The sequence below is a fragment of the Triturus cristatus genome, chromosome 2_2 (assembly GCF_964204655.1).
Source record: "Triturus cristatus chromosome 2_2, aTriCri1.1, whole genome shotgun sequence".
Taxonomy (NCBI): Eukaryota; Metazoa; Chordata; class Amphibia; order Caudata; family Salamandridae; genus Triturus; species Triturus cristatus.
The window spans coordinates 217,951,323-217,963,149 of NC_140582.1; the positions used below are offsets into that span (position 1 = coordinate 217,951,323).

The following is an 11,827-nucleotide window of genomic DNA, read 5'->3' on the forward strand; positions in this document are numbered from 1 at the left end:
CTGCATGCATCTGGTTTAAAAAGTGTTGAGCCTAGAAAATGGTTCCCATTAGAACACACTTGATGGAATGACCCATTTTGCAATACTGACCGTTTCCTCAGACACTTCGAATTTATTTGCTGAGATTCTGGAATTTGCATCCTGACAGTTTTTTCTTCACAATGCAGTCTAATCATGGCTTCATATCCGCAACCTCTGGTTTTCCGAGCCCCCACTGGACATTATTGTGGAATTCATAAAGCTCAGAACAAGACCCGACAGGCCCTTTGGAGTCGCCTATTTTACAGAAAGATGCTCCTGGCCCCTTCCATGGTCATCCAGAACCTATAAAGATTTTTCTCTTGCCACCCACAAAGTGTCTTGCAAAATGAATCTTTTAAGCTAACGTTTGTTTTACAGTAGTTCTTGTTGCTGTTGTGTTCGCTCATCTTCTTTTAATAATGTCGGTCCTCTGGGACTGGCTGTGGGGAGACGCCCACAACAGGCTAAGTCTCTATTGTTTTCCCAGCGGTACATCTGTTAAATATGACTTTTGGAAACAAGTCACTAGCGTACTCTGGATCAGGGCTTTCTCAGGTTCCCCGTACTTCAGTCTTAAGTGCTACAGTAACAGCGTTTAGTAGCCTAACCCTGCCTTGGTTCCCTAGTCTTTGTGTACCTTAATGCTACACCATTTACCCCAGAACTACATGAGAGATACAGGTGGGCAAGTGAGAGCCAGTTAGTGACAACCTGGCAAAGCTGCTCATAATTCATGTTGGCTGTGTTATTGATTGTTGTGTGGCAGAACGCTTCTAGATGTTGGGGTGCAGAGAGTTGCTGGATACCACAAGTGGTGCTGGGATCCAAATGAGAACAGTCTCCATTTTGAATTTTCTTTCAAGAAGTACTAAGGGTTAAGCGCTTGACCTCCGATACAGAAGTATCTGAGGTCAAGCGCTTGATGTTTTCACTTGACTGTTCAAAGGGCTTAGCAGCACCCAGTCATGGAGGGCAAAGAATGATATTGAAATACCCAGTTGCAAATCAAAAGCTGGTCTCTTTTATTTTAAAGACCATTTTGTTTTGGTAAATACCTCCTTTCTACAATAATGTGGGCAAAAGGTCAATTGACCTTCGTTAAGCAGGTGTTGGTATTCTAGGTTAGATTGCCTCCCGATATATTAGTCCTAGATTAAGTGTCTAAGTCCTGTGTGCATCTCACTGCTTACTTTGGCCCCCACAAGATAACACCCTTCTGTGGGTGGTGATCCATCCAACCATTTCTAAATGGCTAGGTCTGAACTGTTATTTCCCGTTTCAGCATTGCCCTCTCTCGCTCCAGTCTGAATAAAGATTTCCGGGACCATGCGGAACAGCAGCATATAGCGGCACAGCAGAAAGCTGCTCTGCAGGTAAGTCATTGTGTCTAAACACATGTTTTAAAACTGTACCAAGTTTGTGAAACAAATATTGTGCCTACCACATTTATATTTTAGTTTTTTGCCTTCTGATAATGGTTCGAAAACTGCAATTGCTGCCACTGTTCATTTTAAATATGTATTTTTCTAGTTCTTCTATCATTCCCATAAATAGTTGGGCCAGTATCAGATTGGAATTGCTATTTATAAAACCTAGTGGGCCCTGGCACTCCAGGTAGTTACCACCTGGGCTTTTTGTATAATATTAAGAGCATTTTATAAATCAAGATTTATTGTCCTCAACACTGCTCCACTCCAATTTTCTCATTTAGATTTGGTGGATAACAGCAGTAAGAATATGGCAGTTGAGTGCTTCTTACGTTAAAAGTATATTTCTGTTGTAGTGCGTAAGTCGTAGGTGCTGACATGATATGTTTGGTCGGTTCAGACAGCGTACCTCATGATCGTCTTGTTAAAGGCCTCAGTCCTAGTCAAGTCTATTAATTTTTCGGAGGATTTGGCTCATTTTAATAATGCAGCATTATTTTAATAACCCCAGAAATTCTATCTATTGCCTGTACTTTTGAAGTTTTCATGGTCTAAGATCCAGATTGAATTGGGCAAAAGATAACAATGTCCTTTGGCACTCTGTTTCACTGGGAACCTCACCACAACTCATCAGGAAATTGGTGTAAAAAATGATGTGAGAAATGATCATAGGCATCTGTAACATGGCAGTTCCCATTAATTATGCCTACCTGGTAAGAAAGAGTATTTAAGCAGAGGCATCGCTGCTTTCTTGATTCCATTTTCTTTCTCGATTCACAGTTTTTCTTAAGGACCATAGAGTATACCACACAATTGTCCACCTTGTCATATGTTATCCATACAATACAATATTCAATTGGGATTTATAAAGCCTGGCTAATTACCCGATAGGGTATCCAGGCGCTTGCAGGCCCTAGAGGCGTATTTGAACAGCCAGGTCTTGAGGGCCATTCGGAATTCTGGAAGTGAGGTGATGGTATGGAGGTGCGTGGCGAGGGTGTTCCAGGTCGTTGCTGTGATGTGGGAGAAGGAGTGTCCTCCACTTCTGCTTCGGCAGATGTTTGGAGTATGGGCAAGTGAAAGGGAGGCGGAGCGTAGTCTTCTTGATGGTTGGTGGAAGTTCTGGCGGTGTTTAATGTAGGCGGGTCCTTGGTTGTGTAGAGCATTGTGTGCGTGGGTCAGCATCTCCTCTGTACCGGCAGCCAGTGGAGTTTCTGAGGTGTGTGATGTGGGTTCATCCGGCAAGTCCAAGGATGAGTCTGGCTCAGGCGTTCTCTATGGTCTGAAGTCTCTGTAGAAGGTGTACGACTATTCCTCTGCAGAAGGCCTTGCCATAGTTCAATCGGCTGGTGATGAGGGCCTGTGTCACGGCCCATCTCGTGTGTAGGGATAGCCACTTGAAGTTCTTGCGTACAAGATTTTCCAACATAAGGACTTTGTGTTATCCTTCTTCAGACTCCCAGTCTTCAGAGGACCATGTTTACATGCCTCTTGCTATAAGAGTGGGGTTTCAAATTAGAAAGAAAAGCCACCAGAGTAGCTAAATAAAGTCGTGTAGAAGGCAAGTTCTCCAAGTTCACCATTGCCTAACTAATATGGAACTTTAACTGGGAATGGTATTTTCTGAAATGTGGGATACTTCTCAAGTCAAGTTATGATGAGCCTTTAGTCTTGCCTGTAAAATTCCTCTCGAAGCTTGAGTAGCCTGGGGTAAGGGAATCCTTTATCTTATGACCTATGGTCACACCCAAAAACTGTAAAATAACGTTTTTTTGCCCTCCGTTATCCTATATCCGAGCCTATGTCAATAATATAAAACAAGCAGCCACTCTATCGATAATATAAAATGAGCCGCATTCAACATGGTCTTTAATGAAGTGGATTATCTGGAAGTAGATTACACCTTTTTAATGTGAAAAAACAAGATGGCACTCGCTTTCAGCATCTCTGCTGGTTGGCACCAGAATTATGGGACCGGGCAATCAAGTGTAACATGTTTCTACTGGTCTTCCCCGTTGCAGAAGTCAAACATCAGGGCGGACAGTTCATGTTTATTCATTCTACCTCATTAGTTGAAGCGTCACTTGAGATTCTTTATCTTGTAGTCGGGGGCATATTGTATTCAGCCCTTCTGCATATTTACTGTTTGTCATGCCAGTGAAAATAAATGTAGATAAATGAAAATAAATCGAAGGGCTAGAAGACACATCATGGCACAGAGACCAGCTCCGGAACCAGAGGACATCTTTGATGAAGGCCCCGATGTCCCAGAAGAAGATTCCGAGGATCTCGAAATCATCTCCGAGGCAGAAGACTCAGACGACCTCATCACTCCTGGGCAACGTGTGAGTACCACTGCCCCTGCCCCAACCCCTCCAAAGGCAGTGGTCAAGACTTTGCCTGTTGGCCCCAGTTGAGACCAAAAACATCCTTCAGAAGCGCCGCCTCCGGGCTCGGCTCCGAAGAAAAAGGACAAGCCTTCCGGTAGCTCGGGACCGAGCAAACCGCATGTCCCGCCGGCACCGAAGCCAAAAGAACACTCTGTGCCGAAATCCGCTCTGACGCCTTCCACCTCCAAATCGGCCCCGAAAACGCCAAGGCCCATAGACAAGCCGGCTTTGACGGTTCCGAAGCCTAATGATCCAGCTTCGGCTCCGAAATAAACGGCTAAGGACTCTCATACACCTCCTAAAGCCAAAACCTATAAGGATCAACCACAACCTCGCTCGGAACCAAATAAATTGGCATCGAAAACTGTTACCGAGGAACAAGAACTTTTTCACCCAGATCCCATCGATCCAAGGCAGAAAAAGATTTATATCAACCCAAAAACTGGACATGTCACTGCTGTGCCATGTAAAAGACGAAAACTTGGCACACCATCTGCTCCAGTTCCTGTACACAAGAAGGACTCGCCTATGCCCCCTTCTTCTCCTACACTGCCTTCTAACCCAACTCCTCTGCCTACACCACCCTTACCTGTAACTTCTCCACCACATACATCCCCTCTGAAAGATGATGATGACGACGACCTAGGGGGTGGAGGGGATCCTAATGACCTGTTCACAGATCCAGATACCTCACCACTTGATTGGGCATTCCCTATCCCAACAGACCTACCAGACCCACAGCCATATTCCTCAAAACCATTTCCCCCAGATGATCACCTGGGGCTTGGCCAATTATTAAATAGATCTGCACTTTATCATGGTGTTACAATGCACCTCAACGCACCAGAGGAAGATTTCCTCTTAGATACTTTTGAACAGTCTCAAAAATCAGTGCAAATATTACCTATGATCAAAGGAGGCATTAAGCATGCCCCTGAAGTATTTAAAGACCCCGTCCATGCCAGGGTTCTTAACCCTAGAATAGAAAAGAAATATAGGCCTGCCCCTGAAGATCCTACTTGCATCTCAGGACAGTTGCCTTTGGATTCTTTAGTCGTTTCCAATGCTAGGAAACGCGCCAACTCCCAGACCTCGGGAGATGCACCACACCCGAATAAAGAATCCAAACTGCTAGAAGCTTCTGGCAAAAGAGTAGCAGCTAACCGCTGGCGTGTTGCCAACACCCAAGCACTACTGGCACGATATGACAGGACACACTATGACCAGTTAGAAAATCTCTTACAACGTCAGCCTGACCAGTATAAAACCCAGTCAAATGACCTTATCCAGGAGGGCAAGCTAATTTCAAATGCATCAATTAAATGTGCACTTGACGCAGCAGACACTGCCTCTAGATCAATTAACACCAGTGTGCTCCTTAGACGACCTGCCTGGCTACGCATTTCAGGCTTTAAGCCAGAGGTACAAACTACCATACTCAGTCAGCTATTCAACCAAGAACAGCTATTTGGACCCGCTGTAGACACTGCCCTTGAAAAAATGAAAAAGGACACAGACTGCTAAATCCATGGGAGCATTACAGTCTCCACAAACGCTGGCTCCTTTCGGCGCTCCTTCTACAGAGGAGCCTCCAAAAATATGGGCGCAGACACCTCATCTACGTTCCAAGCCACTACACAAACATTCCCCAGTAGAGGATATTTTAGAGGCGGGTACAGAGGAAACGATAACAAGGGACGAGGTCGAGGTAATAACACTCGCACCTCCCCTGCCACAAAACAGTGACTTTCCTCCGCTCCCCCCGGACCATTCCACTCCAGTTGGGGGCAGACTAACACAGTTCCTACCTTTCTGGAACTCCATCACAACAGACAAGTTGGTAAGACAAATTATCCAGTATGGTTACTGCCTGGAACTTACAGCTTACCCCCCCCCCCCCCCCACCCACACATACCACCCAAACAGCGTCCCATGTCCGCAGACCATCTTACGCTCCTCAAACAAGAGGTTCTCTCACTGCTTCAAAAGCACGCAATAGAACCAGTTCCCTTTAGAGCATCAAGGAACAGGAGTATACTCGCTGTACTTCCTAATCCCCAAAAAGGACGGGATTCTGAGACTAATACTCGACCTCAGACCCCTAAATCTGTAGATGCACTCAGATCATTTCCATATGATCACTCTTCAACAAGTGCTCCCACTGCTGCAACAAGGCAATTTCCTTGCCACACTAGATCTCAAGGACGCCTACTTCCACATTCCCATACATCCTGCTCACAGAAAGTACCCAAGGTTTGTGATGGACGGACAACACTACCAGTTCACAGTCCTTCCATTCAAGGTAACAACCGCACCCAGAGTATTCACAAAATGTCTTGCAGTAGAAGCAGCACATCTCAGAAGACAACAAATTCATGTCTTCCCGTATCTAGACGACTGACTAATAAAAACCAAGTCATTAGACCAATGTGTTCTACACACTCACCAAACCATCCAACTATTACACAACTTGGGGTTCACAATCAACTATCCCAAGTCTCATCTCCATCCCTCTCATATACACCAATATCTAGGAGCTACCATAAACACCTCCACAGCTCTAGCATATCCCAGTCCAGCCAGGATAGCCAGTATACGAGATCTTCTCACAAAATTTCAAATCCGACACACTCTTCCAGCCAGAGTGTTCATGCAGCTCATAGGTATGATGGCATCTTGCATCTTCATTGTGCCTTATGCAAGACTTCAAATGCGTCCCTTACAGGAATGTCTAGCACGTCCGTGGAACCAGGCTCACGGACAACTCACAGATCTGGTGTTGGTGGACAGCCGCACACATCGCTCTCTACAGTGGTGGAATATAACAAACTTGTCCAAAGGGTGGCCGTTCCTAGAGCCTCATCCACAGATAGTGCTCACAACAGACGCATCACTCACAGGATGGGGAGCCCATCTCCTCGGACACACCACTCAGGACAAATGGACCACTCAACAGAAAGTGCTTCATATCAATTACCTAGAACTGCTAGCAGTATTCCTAGCACTAAAATCCTTCCAACTACATGTACAGAACAAGGCTGTCCTCATCCGGATGGACAACATGACAGCCATGTATTACATACAAAAACAAGGAGGTACACATTCTCTGCAGCTGTTCCAGCTCGTACAGAACATTTGGAGATGGGCCATTCCTCAGAACATATACCTACTTGCAGAACACCTTCCAGGGGTTCACAATCAGATTGCCGATCTGTTAAGTCAAAAGACACAACAGATCCACGAATGGGGACTACATCCCCAAGTTCTACTGCCGTTTTTCCAAAGATGGGGCCAACCAGACATAGATCTGTTCGCCACACACAAAAATGCAAAATGCCCAACCTTCTCCGCCAGATTTCCCCACCCGGAGTCAAAGGGGAATGCGATATGGATGAATTGGTCAGGCAGATTTGCGTACGCTTTTCCGCCTCTCCCACTCATTCCACTAGTAGTATGCAAGCTCAGACAGCAATCACTCAAACTGATCCTAGTAGCTCCCACATGGGCACGCCAGCCGTGGTTCACAACACTACTGGAACTCTCTCTAGTTCCACACCAAAAACTGCATCTCTCCCTGTCCTTAATAACCCAGAACCATGGAGAGATCAGACCTCCAGACCCAGGTCAACTGAATCTAGCGATTTGGCTCCTGAAGTCCTAGAGTTCGGTTACCTAAACCTGCCACCAGACTTCATGAACATTATAAAAGAAGCCAGAAGACCTACTACTAGAGCTTGCTATGCTGCAAAATGGAAAAGATTTGCCATTTACTGCACTAATAATAATATACACCCACTGGATGCATCCATCCAGAACATCATTTGCAACTTACTACACTTGCAAAGATGTAATTTAGCATATTCATCCATACGTCTCCATCTAGCAGCATCAACAGCTTACCTACAAAATCGACAGCACTTGTCACTCTTTAGGGTCCCTGCGATCAAAGCCTTCATGGAAGGACTTAAAAGAATTATTCCTCCCAGATTACCACCCTCACCAGTGTGGAATCTAAACATTGTTCTTACTAGGCTCATGGGACCCTCATTTGAACCTCTACATAAATGTGAACTACAGTTCCTCACATGGAAAGTAGCTTTCTTTATCGCAATCGCATCCCTCAGAAGGGTAAGTGAAATCCAGGCTTTAACCATACAAGAACCATTCTTACAATTACATCGTAACAAAGTGGTTCTTAGGACAAATCCAAAATTCCTTCCAAAAGTCATATCGCCTTTTCATCTTAACTAATCAGTTACCAGTGTTCTTTCCAAACCCAGACTCTGTAGCAGAAAGAGCTCTTCACACCTTGGATGTTAAAAGCCCTTCTTTACTGCATTGACAGAACTAAATCTTTCCGCAAAACAGTTGTTTGTAGCTTTCTCTCCACCACATAAGGGCAACCCCATCTCCAAATCTGGGATTGCTAGGTGGATAGTTAAATGTATCCAAATATGCTACCAGAAAGCTAAACGCACACTAACAGTTCCCCCTAGAGCGCATTCCACACGCAAACTAGGGGCTTCCATGGCATTCTTAGGGAACATTCCCTTAGAAGACATTTGTAAGGCAGCCACATGGTCTACAACACACACCTTCACTAAACACTATTGTGTTGACGTACAAGCAAAGCAACAAGCTTCTTTGGGCCAAGCTGTCCTTAAAACTTTATTTCAAACTGCTGCAACCGATACAGGGGACCACCGCTAGGGGATACACTGCTATATAGTATATGCCAGTGTGTGATCTGCAGCTCATATGCCTCGAACGGAATATGCTACTTACCAGTATGCATCTGTTCTTGGCATGTAGAGCTGCAGATCCACACACGCCGACCCACCTCCCCGGGACCTGTATCTGTTCCAGCTTTATCTTACTTGGATATCACACATGGACATCTTTCTCTTCTACTAACTCCCATCATTTGCCATCATGGCAAAAAACAATCTAACGATGGAGTTGATGCCCATGCGCACTATAGTCCAAGGGAGAAGTCACCTATCTCGTGACTACAAAGACTTCTTCCAAGACAACAACAACGTGCAAGCATCCAAGCCGAACACCAGATGCCTTTCTATGCTAGTGTGTGGATCTGCAGCTCTACATGCCAAGAACAGATGCATACTGGTAAGTAGCATATTCCCTACTTATTTATTTAAGGGCTCTTATATAGCGCGAACCTAACCCCGTCTGGGTATCCGAGCACTGTACAAGTAGCAAATCAAGTAAAACACTAGGGGGAGAAAACGGGCAATAAACAGATAAAAATACAACTTCTTTGCACAACATATTGCTAACTGTAACAGCAAAAGCAAAAAAGAAGAGGCAAGAAACACAATATATGCATTGAAAACAAACCACTTTGAATACTCGGGTTACAGAAGTGTGTATATAGGAAAGATAGTCCGACTTGATGAAATCAGGACTAATGCTGAAGACCCCTATTCAGCAACAGTCTTTTTAATTCTTTTTTTCAAAGAGGTAGTCGAAGAATTAGATCTGGTTTCATGAGGCATTGTTCCATATTCTAGGACAAGGCCAGAGAAGGAGCGATTCTATGTTTTTTTCTTTTTGTTGCGCTTCTGTGGGTTCAACAATAGAGAGTTAGAGCTGCTTGAGGAGCAACTCCCTTCCTATAGTTCAAGTTTTGTTGCCGGTTAGATGGGAGTGTTGTGCTAAAGAGCCTTATGGGTCATGCAGGCTATCTTAAACTGAATTCTAGCTTCAAAGGGAGCCATTTTAGATGTTTCAGATCAGGTGCAATGTGGTCGCACTTACTGGATCCTGTGATAAACCTAACAGCTGAGTTCAGAGTGGCCTTAAAAGAAGCCAGCCTGGTTTTGGGTAATCCTGCAAAAGTGCCACTCCCGTTGGCTAGGCGGGAGAGGATTAGGGATTGGACTGCTAACTGAAAGTCATCTTTTGAGAACTGATTTAGGCATACAATAGTAAAAAGCAATTTGGCGTAAAGGTAACTCACAGACAAACCTAAGTGGTGATTTAGTAAACCCCAGGAAGGAAAGAACCAAGATGAGAATAAAAATTAGTAGAAGAGGTACAAGAGATGGGGTATATCGGAAAGGGGGGTATGTAAACGTCTGACCCACAATACATTGCACTTCACAAGCAAATAGGGTTCTTGTGACAGCGATGACCTCATGGAGTTAGGCAAACTTTAGACAAGAAGTTTCCACAATAAATCTATCCAATGGGCTCCAAATACTGTTATATAACCTACTGAAATTTACAGTAATGCCTTGTGATTCATGTGTACTATGGCTAGAAGTTACCTATGCTCACAATGTGTGAAATGTAATATGAATAGCATATTTCCAGTCCATTATGATCTGTTTAAGTTCAATAGTAAACAAAAAGTAATAAAGGGTGTTTTGGTTGAGAGTCGGGGGAGGGGAGGTTATGTGGACATTAACGGCCCAAGTACCACAGTGGGAAACTCTAAAGTGATCTGTTGTTTAAATACATTGGATAAGCGCTCGGCGACTTTCAAAAAATGGGTTTTATTAAATTGCAGCAGAAGAACATGTGTTGAGAATGCTGAAGTTTCTCCTTGCGATTTCAGCATATGACAGAATCAACTAGCTTGACCTTGGATTTTGGAACTTATTAATTTATTTAGAACTTAGGTTAGACTTTATTATTCAGAAAGTAAAGTTGGATTGATTTAACACTTAATTATTTTGCTTTTATGTACATATTGAATGTTAATATTCTTCTCATGTACGTGAGCTGCTTTTAATAGTCTATTTGTTTTCTTGACCTCAATTATGTTAAAATATATATTTGGTTGCAGTTAAAGTACAATTTATATTATTAAATCGTATAATAATCACTTTATTGGTGCCTTGGACATATTTAACCTGATGTGATTTATTTATTTATTTTCAGCACGCCCATGCACATTCATCAGGCTATTTCATCACACAAGACTCCTCCTTTGGAAATCTAATTTTGCCAGTATTACCACGGCTTGACCCGGATTAAATGGATGTACTTCTCCAGTCATAATTTCTTTTTGTCTTGTCAAACCTGCTGTCATAAAGTATAATACGACAACTCTGTTGTGAAATACAGAATGTAACTTTACATGTTTTTTTTAACTGTTAAATATTTTTTGTACACATTTCTTTTACAAAAAAAACATAAAGCAAATTTGCTAACATCGATGTGTCACTCTTCATTCTTTGCATCTAGTTCAAACGTGCAGTTGAGTGGGTACAGATAAATGCAAATAACCATAAGGTGGATAGTGCAAGCAGAGGAAATGTGAGAAAATTGCACCTTCATTGGGGGTTTCTAAAAAGGTGTGTTACACACTGTGTCAGTAATAGTGAACAAATAAATACTGCTGTGACATTAACCTTGTTTTGGGATGAAGTATGAACAAATATTATAGATTTCATCGTATGCATATATGCACAGTAGAACAAATCACTACCCCGCACAGAACATCAATGAGAAAATGACCAAACAATTTGTAATTCCAGAAGTCTTGCATGCAAGGTTGGCATACTGGTTGTACACATAGAATATTCATAGCCTAACCACTGAAACTAATGTTAATAAAGAAAAGAGGGCAGTGAAAGCATTAAAGCTACAGCAGAGTAAAGAGCTACAGGATAAAAACAGTGGATACCTGGGAGCAGCACCAGACGGATCATAGTCTGTGTTCTTTTCCTCTTGCCGTTTCAACGCTGACTGGCTGATAAGAAAGACGGGTGGTCAGGTTATCTGGTGTTGAGTTGACCCTCTGAGGCCTCCGTTGTTTTTACCCTACAGTTCTTTACCTTGCTGTAGGTTTAATCTAAATTTCTCTCCTTTGTTTCGAAGCAGTAATATTTGTGATAAGGCTGTGAATATGATATTTTCACAACCAACATGCTTAACTTGTATGTAGGATATTTGAAATTTGTAATCTCCCCTTGATGTTGTGTACTTGGTAGTGATTTGTACATTCATGAATCATGAAAT

The 11,827-nt window shown here is 43.2% G+C and overlaps 1 protein-coding gene across 1 annotated transcript in view; it reads left to right on the plus strand.

The window, feature by feature from the left end:
• Window positions 1–11,018, plus strand: part of INIP (INTS3 and NABP interacting protein) — a 70,188-nt gene extending 59,170 nt beyond the window's left edge. The window contains exons 3-4 of the mRNA XM_085641261.1: window positions 1,304–1,394; window positions 10,745–11,018. Coding sequence (XP_085497387.1) covers window positions 1,304–1,394; window positions 10,745–10,840 — 187 coding nt within the window. The 3' untranslated portion in view covers window positions 10,841–11,018. The remainder of the gene's footprint in view (window positions 1–1,303; window positions 1,395–10,744) is intronic.
• Window positions 11,019–11,827: the final 809 nt, after the last annotated feature.